General features: G+C 42.6%; 1 protein-coding gene across 10 annotated transcripts in view; it reads right to left on the minus strand.

The window, feature by feature from the left end:
* VMP1 (vacuole membrane protein 1) overlaps positions 1–19,658 on the minus strand; it is a 67,935-nt gene that overhangs the window by 18,131 nt on the left and 30,146 nt on the right. For all 10 annotated transcript variants that reach the window (XR_007380736.1, XM_048966902.1, XM_048966901.1 and 7 more), the window contains 3 exons: positions 11,166–11,246; positions 7,785–7,901; positions 5,363–5,424 (listed from right to left, as the gene is read on the minus strand). Coding sequence is in view for 9 of the 10 variants with exons in the window: in XM_048966902.1 (XP_048822859.1) it covers positions 5,363–5,424; positions 7,785–7,901; positions 11,166–11,246 (260 nt within the window). In the remaining variant the exon portion in view is untranslated. The remainder of the gene's footprint in view (positions 1–5,362; positions 5,425–7,784; positions 7,902–11,165; positions 11,247–19,658) is intronic.

The raw sequence follows: 19,658 nt of genomic DNA on the forward strand, positions 1-19,658 counted from the left end.
ATTTGCACTTGACCTTCCCCTGCAGGAACACAATAAAATCCACCTCAAAAAGCAGTGAGGCACTCTGTAGGAGGCAGCACATATGGTTACTTCTGCCATTCTTCCTCACAAAGAAACCACAAATTTTGCTCAAATATGGCATCAACTTCTTTAAAAATTGTATAAATGCTTGAAAAATAGATAGCAGTGGAAATATTTATGTGGCAGTGGACAATCACCAAAGCTGGTGGATTTGCATACTGTGTTCACTCTCCAAACAGTGCACCTTTCTTCCTGCAAGTTATCTGAGCCTTCAATGGTTAATGTTCTTCCAGACAGTGATCTAAACAGGCTTAACGGTTAGTATTTTAATGAGCTGTCATTTCCTGTGCTGATAAAGATTCTCACAGTATTTAAACCATCAATTTCCCTGAGGCTCCACCAATACCCGGACACTGCCGAGTGACTCAGAGCGGACCTCAGACTCTGGGCCTGACTCAGCCCTGATAGATTGCACTGCAGCAGATCTGGACGGGCTCCCAAGGTGCTCCAAGAGAGCATTGACACACAGCAAAACCTGGGCTTGAAAATCACAGAGGGAGGAACGGCAGCTCCAGCTCCTTGCTGCCACTTTGGCTTCAGAACACTGGATGAAACTTACATGCCATCTGCATCCAGTGTTCTGAAATGGTGGAAATACATCTCCTTTATGGTCAGGACCGAGAGAAACACTGTAGGGGTTAAAGGGCTGCCTGGCACATTCACTTGGTTTTAGGAAATGAAAGAAAACAACTCACTTGCAGATTACTAAGCTGAAATGGTTACACATTCGGCATCATTTCTACCTGGCGCTACGCTCCAGTACCCGTGCTGACCAAGGCTGTCTGCAAAGCACTTCTTGGGACATTCTGTTACGTTAAAATTAATGCTTTCAAAAATAGGAATTGCAACATCTTCGAACGGCTCGTTCCTAACTCTGCTCAATGTTGCTCTTTGTAAGACAGCTCCTGGTTGTACCTTAAAGAGATAGTGCTATTTCTGTACACACTTTATAAAAAACCTTGCTTGTTCAAAGCTAAATCCTACAAGCCTTCTGCAAATAAACTTTTTACAGTTCTGCTGTGATCCACTGGAAGGCTTTCAACACCAAAGCCGCTCAAATTTCCCTGACATCCGCGTCCCTTTCAAGATGCTAAAGCCTATTTTTGTGCAGAGCTGGTCTATTGTACACAGGGTGTATTACAGGGCACGGTCCCACAGGTTTCTGATACACCCGTGGGAGGAAAGTCATTGCTTTGTTGTCCCAAAGAACATCAGGTGTGTGGCAATATGCTCCCAGGAGCATTCATCTCAGGAGTTTTTGAGATCACTGCTCAGTTATCTGTGTTCTCGGCCACTTCAAGGTATTTTCATTGATTCCCACTACACAGGGTTTAACTTAAATGCTGATTGGAAACTGTAATTCAAAATACCCTGTGACAAAAACAGGATATAGTCACCGGATATGGAATTTATGGCATATGCAAAACAAAGGCCCACAGGGCCGGAAGGCACGGCTGGCAGATCTGCCGTGGGGAACTCACCTGGCCAGGCTGTGCTCTCAAAGGGAAGGGGAATCATATGGCACTGTGTGAATCACCAAAAGGACCTCTCCACCTCAGGAGAGCTGATCCCTGGCGCAGCCCTTTTCCCATCGCTGTAGCTCCTTGCCTTGCTTATATTCTAAAGAATTTATCTAATCTATGCTGTATGCAATTTTTGACAAAAACAACAACATAGTGACCTTTAACCAAAGCTTCCAATTACATCAGTCACCATAATTCCACATGTACTTTTTTCACAGAAGGAACACCGTGCTCCCTACAAGAATCAACTGAGATCCAGTTGTGAAGCAAAGAATTATGGCACAATAAATAGCAGCAAAGTGGTTTGTAAAGGCAGTGGTTCAACGACCTATTACCAAAATGTTTTTCCTTCAAGACATGCCATCATTCACACTGGCCTGCACCACTGGAGAGCATTAAAATTCGTTCCCCAAAAACACCAGATTAAGAAGCCCTTCAGAAACTGCTATTTTTGGGCAGCTTTTCAGATGTGAGTTTGTTGAAATGGATTTCACAGCGTTCACATGGCTCACACGTCTCACCCATGGAACATGGCACTAAAATTTAATTTCTAAAATCTATGCAAGTATGCAATTCTTATTTTTTTTTTACATGCATTTTAGTGGCTTCTATCAAATTTCAAATCAGTGTGATGCCTCAGTTCATTAGTTCATCAACTACATCGGTTTGACCGTCAGCAAAGGATCTGCTACAGACAGCAGCAATTCCTGCTGCACGGAGAGCTCAACCACTGCACCACACGAAACCGAAGCAGCAGTGACACTTCCCCTCACCCTCTGTGGGTTCACCCCAAGGAAGCTGTGCCCGAAGGGTGAGGTTTGTCCCGCAGAGATGGAGCCACACCACTGCTGGTGACGTTCGGCTGCCGCGGGGGTGAAGGCCACGGGGAGCCTGGTGCTATATAAAACACATTGTTGAGTTTTTGAGATTTCTTTTGAAGCTGTGGAGTTACCAGCTCGTTTTCACAAAATATGAACCAACCACGCTGAACTTAAAAGAGAGTAGCATTTTTCTTAATATTTACCCAGAATTGATGGCAGACGGCTGTGGGGATGGTATGTGTGGTGTGTGCTTCGAGTGCTATTTCTTTAGTAGTTTTCTGGGAATTCTTAATCCACATTTGAAACTACCACTTCAAAGGAACTATGACGGTGCTTAGAAGCAATATGCTCAGTGTGACTGCACAAACAATCCTGCAGCTGTAGGTAACGAAAAAATTAAAAGGAAAGCTTCAAGAGCCCCAAGAAAACCCACAACACACATGATGATTAAACACTAAATGAGCTAGGTCTGGGCTAAAAGCAGGATCCAAGTATTCTAAGTGGATGATCAATAAGCTGACTTCATCTTTCAGTGACAAGAATGCGAGAAAAACCTTACAGACCATCCTTCACCACCAAGAGCCTATGAAGGCAATACAACAAAAAAGGCCTTATTCTTTCAGCATTTTAAACAGCAGTAATACAACTTCCTCAACTGGTAGAACAGGTTGATAATTAGCAGCCCCATGTGAGCTACCTGTGTCTTTGTAATCCTCTCCAGCTCTGACTGCAAAGCTTCTGCTGCCTTCACTCCTTGAATCCTTCCCATCCCCTTCTGTCTAGCTACCATGGCTACTGCATGGTGCTGTTGCCACCAACCAACCCTTCTCATCCCTTCTTTACATTGAATAAGGCCCATGTTTTCAAAACAATTTTCAAAAAGCTTCTCAGTTCCATGCCCTTTTCTTCATATATTTAATCAAAGTAAGGCACATTTTATGATCTTTTAGTAATAGACAAAACTACCCTAAATTATACCCTAAATTATATTTAAGAATGCTGGTTACAGCAGGCTTGGCCTGCAGGAGCAGCAGCACTGACAGAAGCAGACAAGCACTGAACTACAGGGACGGTCTGCAGGTGAATCATTTTGCTTACTGCCTGCGTCAACAAGAGCTGTATCGTTATTGAGAAACTCTCTGGTTCAAAAAAATCAAATGAGACTTCATCTCACATCTCAACTTCATCTTCTGTCCAGTTTCTACTTATTCCACATACTGAGATTCATTATTTTAGAGTACTGAGCTTAGACATTTTCTATTGTGTAAAAGCAATACCTCAGACAAAAAAAGTCTTAAGTCACACTGCTGGATTGAATTTGATTAAAATAAAGTTACTGACCATTACACAGATCTGTATTTTAATGGATCTATACTTTAACTTAATAATAAGGGGTTTAATGAAAACTATTGTTTAATATGTTTCCTACTCCACTCTAGGAAGGAATCGATGAGGTAATGCTAGCAGACAGATTGAGAAAAGTCAGGGGTACCGGGACATTCCAAAAATCTTACTGTCTCTCGAAGACATTTTTTAACTCTGACATCAACCACCTAATAAAACCCAAATCCAGCAGAGGTCTTGTGAATGCATTCCATGTAATTGGATGTAAAATTATCTCCAAGACAGATGAAGTAGGAAAAAACTACCAGTTTTGGCTCGAAGATTTGCAGGAGAGAAAACCTTTGGAAACATACCTAGATTTGTAGCAGTGTTACTATTAAGTTATCTGCTGGAATACATATTAAGAGAAGCTAACTAATGATTGCTAAAAGTCACCATGTTTCCCTTGTGTGTTTTTCTTAAATGCTGAAAGCCACAAATTAATTCTGAAGGCTGTTACAAACCAGACACCCCATCAGAAGATGAGGAAGCAATAAAGCTGGGATTTGTTTCATTAGTAAGCTGCCCTACCATGTTTCTTTCGACACTCCTTTTCCTTTGTACAGCATTACTACTTCAAGTTTACATGCTTTAAGAGCAATTATTTCCAGACACCCCTCTCATGAAAATGTTCCTGAGCAGTGTGGCTCTTTTTTTTTGTTTGTTTGGTTGTTTAAACGTGAACAGAGCAATTAAAGTCTGGGTGCAAAGAATCAATCAATTTGTTCCACATGAAAAGTGAAAGCCTCTGGAAAAGGAAGCACAGCTAGGAATTTATTTTATGCTTGGGATATCCATAAAATAGAAACTAAAAAACAAACCACCATCACCAAAAACAAAAGTTTTCTATAAATGTTAATTGCATTCAAAGTTTTAAACCTCCTCCCTGATACTGCAGAAATCAAGCAGTGTAATGAAAATGGCCACAGCTTTCAACCTGAGCACAACAACTGCTGCTTTGAAGAATTAAGCCCAATTTTTAAAATGAGATCCTTCTAATTTGAGCCCCACTGAATGCATTTAAGATGAATGAGCTGCACGTTTGTTTGCATTCAAGAAGTTTGAGAAACTTCTCCACAGTTAAATAGGCATTGCTGAGATCTCAGCTGCTGGATTACCGGACTGGAAATGTCGTTTCATGAGAGATTCAATATATTTTATAGATACAGTGCAGTTTAAATTTCAAAAGGTGTTTGTTATTATTATTGGAACACTGCATAAATCCCAACAACTCTGTCACTGCTTTGTTATGGGATCACACACAGCACTGAGGAAAGCCATCAAGAACAGCATTTGCTGCTCAAAGTAGCAATCCATAACTGGGATAGCAGTATTGTGTTGCTGGGTGGAAGCTCAATGGAGGTATTACATACCCAGGCCATCTGACCTTCAACGCTTTTACACTTGAAGTACTTGAGACCTCTGAGGTGAAGAATGAGGTGACAAACAAGACCGAACCCAGAAGCACAGCACCATTTTCAGTGCATCTGATTTGACTCCTCCAGTACTTTTCCGTCTACTGAGCGAAGGCACGACGGCTAAAGAGTTACTCACCCAATGAGGGACACCATCTGCTCCACTATATGTTTGCTGAATGTTATAATGACGAAAAGTTTCTGTAGGAAGGAAAACATCAGTTAGAGAAATGTTTGATTGAAGGGCAAGCAAAGAATGGAACAAGACAACTTTTGCTCCTTTCTGATCAAACAGCTTCTCCAGCACTCAGGCACAGCTTTCCCCTCACTTGTCTGCTTTTCAATACACTTTTCAAAAATAGAGAAGAGAGGAGAACTATTTGCTTTATTACTCTATTTCCTCATGGATGTCATTTCTTGCAATGTTTTTGTAGCCTGTGTTACCAGCCATACGCATCCTCCCCAAGCTTACATTCCCAGAAGCTCAAGGTCACTTTACTCCATCAACAATGTTTTAATGGAAAAACAGTCATCACTGCACAGAAGAGTTCACATCCCCTTACACAAACACATGTACTTGAAGATCACAGAACTGAACATTATACATCTTGCAGTCCCCTTGTCCATGTGATAACCCTACCATAGAAACACAAAGTGGAGAGTGAAGCGAGAGCCCCCGGCTGCCTACCCACTCAGAACAGTTGGATTAGCACTGTCTGTAAGGCAGCAGATAATTTGAAACAGAATAATTCTGGAACACGTGGCTTAGTTTGCATGAAGTCCAGATATCTGTAATTCTACCTCTCCCTTCTAAAGTGATAATTTTGCTGAAGTAGCTTTTTCTGATTTCTCTTCTGTCATATCTGACAGCTTGTTTGTTTGCAAAGAGCAAGCGAGACCGAGTGTGGATGTGCGTATTCAGGCACACAGTTCCCACAGCCTCCTTAAATCAATTTCAGCATGATCTAACGAGAAATGCATTCACTAGTGGGGAGATAAGGGCAGTGACCACAACTGTATGAAATGATTTTGCAGCCCAGAGGAGGAGGTCGGTTACAGGCAGCTCCAGGACGGCCACCGTGTTCACTTCCTTCCCGTCCAGAGAAAGGTTTCATCAAAAACCTTTTCTATGACCATTACATTTCCTAAATTCCAAATTGCAGCAAGATCACTGCAAAAATCAGGGCTATTGCACAAGAGTATGTCTGAAATCAAACATCGCAGAGAATTCTAATAGCAAAACTATTACAAAATAGGATGATTTTCCAACACTGCAAGAGACAGAATTTTTTTTAACCCTACATTTGATCTGTGTAGAGAACCATGAACTACACAGCAAACATTCTCCTACCTAACTGAAGCAAATGAAAGAAGTATTTTCCAAATGCCATTTCAGTTTTCAATTTGCCAGAACAAATTCTAACAGCACATGTGTTTAAAAGGAGAAGAATTCAGGGAACACAAAAATAAATACGGAGAAAAAGCAGTTCTGTCACAGTAAGTGAAAGAATGCTCCCATCTTTTTGTTATCTTCTGTTGAAAAAGTGTGCAAAGCAAAATAAGCATTTACAAAAAGATGGAAGAGAGGGTGGAGGAATAAAGCCTCTGTTTAGGGCAAAAGAGTTTTTTAAGCAGCCTCATATGGGTGCTAGATGAGGCATCTACTGACAGTTTCTGTTATTTTAAAGAAATGACAGCAAAGACTTCCAAGGAACAAAGCTACAGGCACAGACCTATGGATATGCTTTAAAAAAGCCCAAGCTGAAATCTCAGGCTCTAATCATTACAAATGGAGTGCTGTAGTTCATGATGCTGCCACAAGTGAACCATCATTGGAGAATCGATACTTCATCTTTCATTGGACAAAATGGTGGTGCATCTTAAAAGCAAGACTCATCCCTTCTGAAAGCAATTTGCTTTCAGAAGGGATTCTGATTGCCAAATTCAGAACATCCAGTAAGACTCTGAATTCGCAAGAAAAAAAATCAAAAAGGCCCTCTCTGAAATCAGGCCCTTTCAAAAGTATAGACTGAGAACACCAACAATTGCTAACCATGCCTGGAAACGATGGACAACACTCTCAGAGATACACCCAGAGTGCTTTCTGCAGGGGGCAGGGAATGAAAGCAGTGGGGTTTTCCCTGTACTCAGATAAAAGGGAGCATTTAAAAGTGCCACTTAACTGGTGAAGGCTAGCTTCACTGCCCTCTGACACGAATATTTCTTACCAAAGTTAAGTTCATTGTGAGTATGAACTCCTTTCAGTCTGGTAAAAACCGTAGGTAAATAACTTGGCTAACCACCAATTTCCTGAGCGGTGTGGGCAGTGAGCTCATTAGTTTGTAGCTATAAATTATTCAGTTGCCTAAGTTTCGAGTGTAAGAAGCCTAGCAGATCCTTTATTGTAAATCCTCTGCACCAAATTAATTTCCATTACTTCAGGTCAGGAAAGGAGACTCCACAGTTCATTACGAAGTAACACAGTGTAACAGTCAAAGAAAAAAGAAGAGTAAGAAAAGTCTTCAGCCCAGAGGCTGGAGGGAGGTGTAGCATGTACTTGCCTGGATGTGCATTTTAATTACTGCTTTCCCAATCAGAGTGGCCCCGAAGAAGGTCCAGAAGGGAACCAGAAAGTGTCCACATGTTATCCCGGCCAGGTCAAACAGAGGGTTGGGAATCTATGAAGTACAAAGGAGAAAAGGGCATGCATTGAAGTGTTTTACTTAAAGAACAGGAAAAATGAACTTTTTCCCCTTATTCGACTCGATCCAAAACTCTTGTGTCTTAGTACTTACAAAAATAAGAGCATTACAACCCATAACATAAGCCTGAGGGATTCAGCTAGACACATTGCAGACAATTCCACCCTGAAGGTCCCTCCTTACCCCTTGATTTTAAAGAAGCCTAAAAAAAGTATTCCCTGTGAAATGCACAGAAACCACAGCAAAGCCATTCTAAGTGATTTATCAAATTCCCCCCGACAAGCACATCGCTCCTGGAAGCCAGCGGTCAAACCATCTCCAGTGATTTCCATCTGAGAAAGTGCATTAAAAAGTGGCATTTAGAGTCATATGCATCCAGTTTAAAAGCACTGATTAGATTTTTATTAAGCATATGCATTTAATTTAAAATTAGAATCTTTTTTTTTATTGTTAAGCCCTTGGCTTGACATTTGGTATGGTGATACCGTCTGTGCAATATTTCTGAACTTAAACCAAAAAGAATCCAAACTGCAACCTCTCACACTCGGTCAGAGTAACACAGGGGGATGCTTAATTCACAGTAGCGCTGTTGCTGCGCTAACAGATACAGAGTGTAGATATTTAAGATCATAAAAAGTAGAGAATGGTAATCTGAAATCTGTGACAAAGCTCTGGGGGTTATACTTAGCTGTCACAGACAGGCAATTCAAATTTATGAGCACCCACACCACCACCTGCATAGGAAGAAATCCGAAACGATCTTTAAATATGCCTCACTTAACTCAAATCCTCTTCACCTCTGACATCTGTCTCGGGCACAGGAGGATGGTAAATGAGTTACCCACACCACAGCCTGCTCTAGGGCTCAGTTATTTCCTTGGCTGGTTGCCTTGGGTTTCCCCCACCTCAATAAATTCACAGTGCGTTTTAATTACTGTGTTGCTATCAGCATAGAGAGAGCAGCATGCTTTGGGTACAGGTACCTGTGATACCACCAACACATTAAACGTATCACAGTAAAAAGATGACTTAGCTGTTGGGTTGCATGTTGGGTTGTGTGAGCTGGCCAGTGAGGGGCTCTCTCCATTTGCTTTTTCTTTTTTTAAACACACATGTGCAGTACTGAGAAGTGCCAAAAACGCCCACAGAGACAGGAGGGCACGCTCACAAATTCCCACCAACCACACTAAGAATCTCTTCCTTGCTCCATTCCTTTCCCAGAGCTGCCTTTACATAGCAATTAGGCCTAAGACAATAATATGGTTTTCCTATTGCCACTGCACGTTACACTCAGTTGACTTCACTGCATACATTTGCAGTTTTAAACTCCTATTTGATTGTGCTTTTATGTAGCATTTAGAAGCCATTACAGCTTGGAATCCCTATGCTTTTTTTAATGCCTCCTCCCACACATCACCTCTCTGCTTGCTGCTGCTCTGCATTTATTCTGCAACCAACATTTACAAGTCCTCAAGTGCACTGTGGTAGATCCACAATTTCCCATCCCTCCCCCAGCCCAGGGCAGCCTGCATACAAGCAGAAGGAAGCTGGAGCTTGGGGCACACAGAGGAAGAGTGCACCACGTAGGGAAGAAGTTAGGCAAACGTTCATCACTAAGCAGGAGCTATGGAGAGCTTACACATCACCTCTCCCATCTAGCAATCCCTTCCTCACGTTCCCTATTTGTCCACATTCCACCTCGCCCAGCTCCCCCAGGAACTCATCCTGCTGACCACAAGCTGCTCTCGTTACACAAGACAGACAGACGAGGGGATGGCTCACAAGATGGGGACTGAGAGCGGTGAGTCAGAGTGCAGGAGCAGCTTCACAGAAAGGCTTAAGGAACAGCTTGTAACCTACATCTCCACTCTAAACATTAAGGCAGTTCAAAAGATTAGTAAACACAAGTTGTGTGCCAGCTGCTGTAATCAGCTTAATTCTTTCCAGCTAACACAGGTTACTTATGTTTGAACAAATAGCTAACACTGTCATCTCTACAATTTAGGAAACTAAGAGATGCTAGACAAGTGTGGAATTAATACCTCATCAGCTGAGCAGCTGGCTAATGGCTGTGGTTATTCCAGAAGAATGGGATCATAGGGGACCTAACAATTCCCCTCTTTGCAGTAATCACATTTCTGTGCGTTTGTATGTGGGATTGGAGAGTAAGGCACATCATTCCCACTCATTCTCTTCGAGCTTCCAGAGAGATTTAAACCTCAGACAGTAACTCAAAAGAACAGTATTAGCTACTTCAAGCGCCAAAATAGCATCAGTGGAAACGCTTATACCACGTCTGTCTTAAAGAAATGGATGAGCAACTCAGATAGCCATGGCTGAAACTGTCTGCTGCATTCTGCTCCTCCTGGCTCCTAATAACCCACTGACACCTCCTGAGCAGATTTATGAGAACTGCTATGGATGGATATCCCTGTCAGGGTTTGTACAGGTCACTTTCAGTTGATGTCTATCTTTGAATCTGAAAATGTCAAGCCACATGACACAAGCATCTGAAGAAATAGCAGAAACTGTAAGTGTAGGTACAGCAATTCCAGCAGAAACTGCAGGTAACAATTCCAGAAGGAACTACAGGTAACAATATAGCTCTTGCTGTAACTTGCCAGCTAATAATCTGGGCTGTGGCACATGATCTGATCTGCCAGATACCCACCAACAGAGCAGGGAGCTGCAGCATGCATTTGACATTCAGTCAATTTTGGGAGCCTTAGCTCAGTTCCATCTAAGCCTGCTGCGAGAAGCTGCTTGCACCCTGAGTGAACTAACTCTTCTTAGCAGCTTTCCCTGTGCATGCTAAACTACAGAATAAACTGTTCTATTAAAAAAGCCACCCAGGAACTGAGGAGATCTCTGTGGCACGGTACTCTTCTGATGGATTAAAAAGGAAATGGTGCTACTCCAAGGGCACTATTTTGCCAGGAGAACTAGAGCCACGAAGCCCAAAGGTAAAGCTGAAGGAAGGGTAACTACTGCCAGCTGTGCATTCATGCAGAAGTCACTGTGTTTGGTACTAATCTAGGACTGGAGTTTCTCCATCCCATTGTACTTTGCCATACCACAACCATCCCATTTCCCTGCGCAGTGCAGAGAACACAAATAGCAAACAAGATGCAAAGATCCACACGGACTCAAACAAAACACAGCTCAGAGCATTAACCTCGCTGTGCCACAGTCAGCCTGCAACCATTGATCACAACCCCTCTGTCACTGCAGTGCACTTACGGAGGCGCAGGCCAAAATGCCGAAGAACCCAACTTTCTGTACCAGGTTCTGGACAGCCAGCTTAGCCCGGGAAGCAAAATCCTGCAAACAAACAGGAGAATGTTATTAGTGAGACAAACCTAAACTGAACACACCTCAAAATGTACGTGATTGCAGTATCCTCCTTGCTTTGGGACTTTCTCATTAACAAAAGACGCCAAACTGAAATGCTGTGCTTAGAGGGAAAAGGAGAGATGGTCAGTGTCAAATCCTCAACATTTTGAGTTTTTGGTGCTCCTTCCAGAGATTGCTCTCCAAAATTCTGCCAGCAGTGATGAGTTCAATTACTATGAAAACACGTTTCTAATGCTTATTGCTTATTTGAATCCTGAACCAAACAACAGACATCACTTCTCACGCCAGGTTAAGACCTGAGATGATCTGCTGTGCTTTTATACCCTCTTCAAGCAGCAGTTTATCAACACTTCAAAGCTGTAAAAATCATTAACAGCTTCTCAAGAGAAATCTTATTGACACTAGAATTCGATTTCATAATAAAATCCAATAAATTAAATACAGCAACTTAAAGGAAAAAGCCAAAGAAATGACACTTCCTACATCTTGGGACATTTTTTACCTCAGCAGAACATGAAAGGTTTTTAGAAGAGCCCCAAAGGTACAGATTTGCTATCTGTAACATGGAGCAACACCTCAGGATGACACATCCTGGTCCGTGAACGTCTCACTGCAGAATGGAATACAATGATTTACAAACATTTTTTGTCAAACGCTGCTACTTATAACAAAATCCCATAGCTTAGCAGTGAGCTAAGTCCAAAAATCTTCCAACGTCGAGGGCAGCTCCTTCCCAAACTACAATTCCCTCGTCGTGGTTTTACATCCAACAGCCCAAAGCAGCCGAAGGAGAGATGAGCGCAGATGGAGTGAGCAGCACACAGCACTCAGCCCCACGGAGCACCGAGATGTGAACTGCAAAGCATGCAGCACTGTGGTGTGATCGCAGCTAGAAGTAAAGGCAATAAACTCCACACGTGGGGGAGGCAGCATGTATTCCTGCTCCTACACCCACAGCTAACGCAGCAATACATTTGCAGTGCTATTTAAAATGAGAAAACATCGCTGTCCTTCCAATATAGCATTTCTTCTTTGCCAAGGTGAACAGAAGCAGTGCCTCCTCTGCGGGGATTTCATAAGATGCCTGCCCCAAACTAACTGAGCTGAATGTGACCATGGCCTTTTCAGTTCCTAATTTTTTTCCACCATTTCATGATGCTCACAGTGAAAACACAACTTACTCTTTCACAAGACAAGCCAGAATTTCTCACAGCTTTGTAAATCTCATCTTAAAGGATGTTTAAAATAAAACATCCCATCATTCAGATACATCCAGGATGTATTTCAATGGAAGCAGTTAATGTTTTCCTTTTAACATGCTGACCCATTACCAGTGCACTTCTGTATTACTGCTCACAAGCAGGAATGAACTCTTGAGCAGGGGATCCATACATTAACACCTGCAGTCCGGCTGGTTTAATAAAGCAGTAAGGTGTAAGTGTCATTTGATTCAACATACTGCAATTACTCAATACACCACAATTCCATACAGGCTGACTGTATCACCCTCATGTCTGCACAGGGCAGCAGCTTGGTCACCTTTCTGAAGAGCAAGCAGCTCTCCTCACAGGATTTCTACACAGCTGCAAAACGCCAGGCTGCCCGAAATCCCCTCTGCTCACCTCCAGCTAACAGCCTGAAATCCATTCTGCTCACCTCCAGCTAACAGCAGGACCTGCTTTAAAACCAGCAACCAAAGTGCTGCAAAGAGGGCAACAGATTTGCTTCAGGAAAAAAAAAAAGTTGTGACCATTTTTTGTCACCTCATTAATTTGTGAGTTTTTATTTTTAATTTAAAACTTAGATTATTATTGTTTTTAATAGTTTGTGGGGTTTTTTGTTCTGTTCTGTCCTATTTCTTCTTTCCACATTCCTTATCTGTTACACAGTGACCCACGGACAGCACAGCGATGGTCCTTCAAACTGCACTGGGGAATTTTTCTTTCTGTTCCAAACTTTCTAAATAAGCCAAAAAAGATAAATTTGGGACATTTTTCTCCATTTCCCATGGTGTGGCGTCGTCACAGAGAGAAATAATTTACATGGCAATGTACACAACAGGATCACAACAGAAGTATAGCTTTGAATCTCCTCATTTACTTCAATGTGAACAGGTTCAGTTCTGCTCGTTTGCTCCCTTACATTTCATTAGTCAAATCTCTGCGACATCTGCAATAATAAAAAAACCTTCCAAGTTTCATTTCTCAGAGCATACAATCTCCAGTTTCACAACTTTTACCTATTTCACAACACATTTTTTGCTGTTCCAAACCCTGCACGGGGAACATTCTCTTCACTAACATTTTTTTTCTAAGCATTCGAAAGAAAAGCCAAACAATTTCCATTATTTACTGCTTTAAAAAAAAAACAAGAAATATCAGAGAAAGCCATAAAAGATCAGCTACTTACAGGCACAACATATCCCCCACAATGAGAGCACACGGACCGGACCCGACTCTCAGCTCAACGTGATTCATTCCCTACCGCGATTCGGGACTTTTGCTCGCTACGTCCCTCTCAAAGATGATTTGTTATTTTGGTTTGGAAATAGATTTCCTGTGACTGCTGCAACACAGGCGAAGGAAGGTTAAATGATTAAACATTACTTCATTGGGTTAATCATAAGATCTCAACAACTGGAATGGAAATCAGAGGCATCGAAAGGTCAGAGCTGGAATTCTGATTCACACATCTCAGCCGGCGGCCTCGGCAAGCTTGCTTCACATCTGCCTTTGTGAGCATCCACTCCCATAAAGACAGCCCTGCTTCTGGGAAAAGGAAAAGGGAAAAGGGCAATCTTGTCCTGACTGCAAGGCTTCTCCCATTCTCTATTTTACCTCGCTTCCATTTTATCAGTTAAATCACTATTTCCTCTTTCTCCCTTCACTGTAAAATAAAATGCACAATAAAACAACTCAGTTATTTCAGCACTGAATGTTTCACTGCATTTAGTGAACAAACTCCAGCACACACGAAGTTGTGACCCTTTCTCCTCTATCACGTTGACTCAGTATCAGCACACAGAAAGGTCACATTTATTATATATAATTTATTGTTCACAAATAAATTGGGAATGCCTTTTTTTCTTTTCTTAATCTCCAAAAACTAATTGCTGATGGACCAGAGCAATGAGCCAGCTGATGGCGAAGGAGCTCTGAACAGGACTGGATCCCAGCCCTCACAGGAACAAGCCACTGGGACTTCAGCACGAGATATTTCCTTGAAAAGCCATGAGATGGGCCTCTCACAACCACGCAGTGTAACAGTTCATCTTCCATCACGAAGTTACAATCCCTTGTTTGGAGCATCAGGAAAGCCGTGACCCTCCCCAAACCACGAACCCCATGGCACGCAGGCAGCAGTGATGGCTGTCAGCTTCTGAAAGAGATGATTTGAGGCTGACCTGAGCCTACGAGAACATTTGCTCTGTCAACTTCTTTCTGCTATCACAATAAGCACTTTACAAATACGTTGTCAGCTGTGCTATGGGCACCAATAAAGCAAGAAGAGGAAGGCCAATAAAGGTGGGGAAGGGTGGGACAGCATAGCTTCCATGTGAGGAAGAATCAGACAATCACTCCAATATTTGAGCATAATATATTATGCTTACCATATTTTCTTACCAGAAACAAAGTTTAATAATACAACTAGAAACTTCAGAGGAGAACATTTTTCTCCCAAGACTGAAGGCACCGTATGAAGCTACCGTCTCAGATTATGAAAATGATAAATTCCTCAGCATCTAAAAAGCTGCTTACAAAGACAGCGCTCCCTTTTTATGTAAAAATCTGAGTTATGTTAAAAATGAGCTGCACGATATTTTGTCTCTTCAGCTTTCTATTACAGCACAATGGAATCAAACACAGCTTATGGGAGAATGACCATTTGTGGTCAGGCAGTCAACTCTAGAATTTCAGAAAACTGGGAAGAATTATTAACTCATTGAAATAACACATTAACTGCAAAAGGGCAGCTGGAAAGAAGACAGACAGCTACCTATGGGCTGAGAGGTTACAACAAACATCCATGCAACAGAAGCAGCAGCTCAGTCAATGTTTAATGATCAGCACAGCAATCTGGAATTAAGATGAGAAGAAGATGAAGATACAGTCAGTAGCTACTGCCTATCACTGCAAATAGATCCCTACTCAGGGAGCAGAAATGCTGTTTCATACCCTTCCTGCATGACATCAAAGGTGACAGATGTACTAAGCTGCAAAGGGGAACATTCTGCTAGTGGTGCATGGCATCCTGATCTCCCACTCCTGCAGCTGTGGTGACTCTCAGCATCTTCATGTGCACAGAAGGAATGTGGCCCCACACTTCTGTTCTAACTTTCTCAAAAATAATCCCAGGTTCATGCAAGTAAGGGGAAACGAAGAAGGAGTATTTCCATGGAGAGAAGAGGGGGGAGAAGTAAGGTTTAAGCTTACTTATCACTAGGAAGGTCTGGAAAGAAAGGCCCTCTAATGAAAACTGGGCTGTTAGAAAGTTACAGGTTTTCAAGACTTACTGAAAGCAGCTAAGGGAAGGTGGCAGAGCAAAGCAGCACTGGCGTTTGATACAAGGTGTTAACATGTGACAGGCATAGGACAGCCATTGTAGATTAAGAGAAGCGGTTCAAATTCTAAGCTTGAGAAGGAAATAAATTTCACAAGAGGTTTGGGTCTTTGGTGACATTAAATTCAGGAAAAGGAACAGTGTAAACATACAGAGATGCTAAAAGACAAATACACATCTGTGGTGAAAACGAAAACACCATTTTAGGAAGTCCCGTATGAAATAGGATGAACAGCAATGAAACGAGGCCCTTTCACAGGCTTTACCAGGATTAAGCAGACTATCAGCATCAAGAACTTGTGGGTATTTTTTCAGTTCGTCAGCCAGCCATGGAACAGACCCAGCCAGCTGTGCAGTCTCCTGTCTTGGAGGTTTTCAAGAGCAGACCTGATAACACCTGAGGAACCCGACCTCATGGCTGACCCAGCCTGGAGCAAAAGCCTGGGCTACAGACCGCCTGATGTCCCTTACAAGATTAATTTCTCTGTGATTCCATAGCGAGATACGAGCAGCCACCTACAGAGAGAAGAATGAAGCAGAAGGACATCCCAGCACTCCAGTTCCCACACATCAGACGTTGACCCCCGCAGCCTTTGCTTCTGCAGTTGGAAGCGTGCTCTGGCATTGCCTCCACCAACGTGCCGGCTGCCTCAAATACCACTGAGCTGCACAGTGAGTGCTCATTATCTCAGGGCTGCAATCGCAATTAGCTGCTGTGGCCACAGCACTGTCAATCTGCTTACAGAGCACGATGTGTGCTGCGGCATTCCAGGATATTGCTGACTTTTTTTCTTTAAATCCCTTACATATTATAAAATCCTATTTTTGCTGGGTTTAAGATCCGGGCATTGCAAGGAGGGGCTCGAGAGAGTTGGAATTAAGTGAGTTATTACTTTACTTTAGCCATCGTCATCAAGAAAGGAAGCAATCTGTGATAACCAGACACACAGATTGACCTTTTCAATCCCTTACAAAACAGAGCCACAGTCACTAGAAGTGAAAAAAGCCACACTTTCCCCAAAGGGAACTTAGAAATAATTTAAGGAAGAAGCCCATGCACAGAAAAAACACTTGTTTAATAAAAGTAAACGATTTCATACACAGCTGAGAAATCCTTTTGCACACACCAGTCTTCCTAGCCAACCTAGGCAGCAGATGTGCAAAGCTAAGCATACCTCTGCTGGTTTGCCCTGGGAAGGAGCAGAGGTTCCCAGACAGCTTAGAGAAGTGGTCTGCATACCAGACTCTTGTACAACACGGATATTTAAACAGTGTCTGGAGCAGGGAAAACAAAAAAAAGGCCATGATACCATAATTAATTTGTATCAGTTATTGAAGGTGTTCCCTGAAAAACAAATATTTGAAGCAGCTTATGTGACCCTAAATTCTGATGGCCTTTCTCAGAATACTGAGTTCTTCAATTCAAATTGTTCAGCCTTTCATTTATTCCTTATCTTCTTCAAAATATTTCTGGGCCAACAGTATTTTAGAAGCGACTTCCTGCACTGCAACACAACCTGTCTGTCCACACAAAGTGAAAAATAACTTCATCTATTAATCCATCAAATGAAATAGTAGAAATTCTTATGTTAATCTGAATATTTCCAAAGAGCCCTATGTGAAGACATGAGAGAAGAACAGCCCAGCTTTCTTCCCAAGCAGATCTGTAAACAATTTTATTACTTTTTTTTTCCCCTCAGATCCAAATTCTCCAGAGAAACTCACCCATGCCACACACCACTTATCAAGCAGTAACTGCTCCTTCTCTTTGAGAAGCTCACAAAGCTGAAAAAGCCCAAATGACTGTGAAAGAGTGAAACAGAAGTGCTCTAGTCCAAGCAGCATGCAGGAGTTACAATAAACTTGGTATATTCTTTCTTAAGAGGTCATTTCTGTTGCAGTGTGACTTATTTGGCACTACAGAATTGCTCTGAGCCAACAGCCAAACACTGAGTGAAAATACTGCAAAGCAATCCTGATGTCTTCAGTGCTTTGACTGATTCATGTACTTTCACACTGAACACCAAAAGAAGGCAGAAGGCCTTGGACTTTTAGCTAACAGAGCTATCACAAAGAAAAGCTCAAAGAAGAATGTGAAAAAGTCATCTCTAGATTACCATGAGCAAAGCTAACGCTGGGTTTTCCTTATCTGTAAGCAGGTGTGCAAATGAACAGAACAGTGCAGGCACAATGCAGGCACAAGACTGCCAGCTTCCAAAGAAATGCAGCAAGGAGGCTGCTCACACATTTCTTACTCACAGCTCCCATTGTCTGCCCTGTGCAGATATTAACTCTTTGCTCCCCCCTTCCTGAAGAAGGTCCCTCTACCAACAGTTCCCCTATTTAAAGCTTTCACTGACCCACTCGAAGCTCCAAAGCTTGATTCATTTTGACTTTACATTTAATTATGGGCTAAGATAAGGAGGGGAGAGACCTCAGTCCACGCATTAACAAAAGCACACACTGATCTGCATGCAGACAAGCCTCCTGGTGGCACCCATCGGGTTGCCCAGACCTAACAGAGGAAGCTGATGAGAAAAGGAGATTGAAAGATCGAGCAAGAAACACGATGAGCAGAATTTGATGTTGGGTTTCAACAAGTTACTTCTGGGGGGAAAAAAAAAGAGAAGTCAATGTTTTCCAGTTATTGTATACGACTTTACCACTTCCATTTTTAAGATAACTGCTTTATAGAAGGCTCTCTGTGGTCTGCTTTAACTTCTTCCTTCTTGTAAAGAATACCCTCAAAAGCTTCTGCTTAAGCCAGCAGCAGCCCAGCAGTCTTTCCCAAGCAGAACTCACCAGATACCAATTGTTAGTTTAATCATGGGAGAGATCCACTTTTTAATTTGGCCACCTTCACACTGCTAATTAAGTAATATTTTGCCGATTAGTTGAACCCAATCATTCCATTTCAGTGAAGTCACGGTGTCGTGTCGGAACACAGTGCTGGGTGCTCCGAGTCACCACGGCTGGGTGTGGTGAGCGTACTTTGTTCTGCTCCTGCACTGGGAGACCTGCATGAGGACATGGAAAAGCAATCCAGCTCAAGGCACAGGACCTCTCAGCAGAGCTGCAGAGATGGGTTTCGCATGTGTCCGACTGCCACTATCACAAAGTTCATCTCTTTAACTCCTTGCAGACAAGAAGCCGCCTCTCTGAGCAGGAAGTTGTTTGGTGGAACTCCTGACGCAATGCAAACCGAAGCAGTTGCAGCTTAGTTTAATACAAACCCTCTTGAGTCCACGTTGACAAATTCTTTAACAAGCCCTGTGGTTACAGGGAAGCTGGTTTCAGTCTGAGTCACTCCTGTTCAAACAGTTTACTGGAAATGGAGGGGAGGGGGAATTTTCAGAGAAGTCATGTGATGGCCAGACAAACCACAACCAGTAAAGGTTCAGTGGAGGCAAAAACAGGTCCCAGCAGCAACGGGCAGCCAGTGTGCAGATGGCACTGGTCATTTACCAGGGGTCCTGCTGCATCCCAGCATTTCTGCAGATTTAACCCTTTGTCAAGTTTGTGTCCTTGCAGAGGCAGGATGCAGCCTGGGCAGTCAGCAAGCAGCAGGGGCTGACAGTAACACAGGCAACTCCAAAACATTTTCACGTGGAAATTTGGCTTGCAGAGAAGCAAAGCCTAATGTGTAAATAATTAGTTTTTTAAAATATGCTACTTAATGAATCCAAGCACTTGGAGTCATTAAGGATTAGACAGATAGCAAAGATTTTGGTACTTCTCTTAGCAAAGAGTGCTGTGGCACTGCAAGGCCCACGCAGCATCCATCAGCAGGAACCTCGAGGGCAGCTGGCACTGAGCTCC

This window comes from Lagopus muta, chromosome 20 (assembly GCF_023343835.1).
Source record: "Lagopus muta isolate bLagMut1 chromosome 20, bLagMut1 primary, whole genome shotgun sequence".
In the NCBI taxonomy this organism is placed as follows: Eukaryota; Metazoa; Chordata; class Aves; order Galliformes; family Phasianidae; genus Lagopus; species Lagopus muta.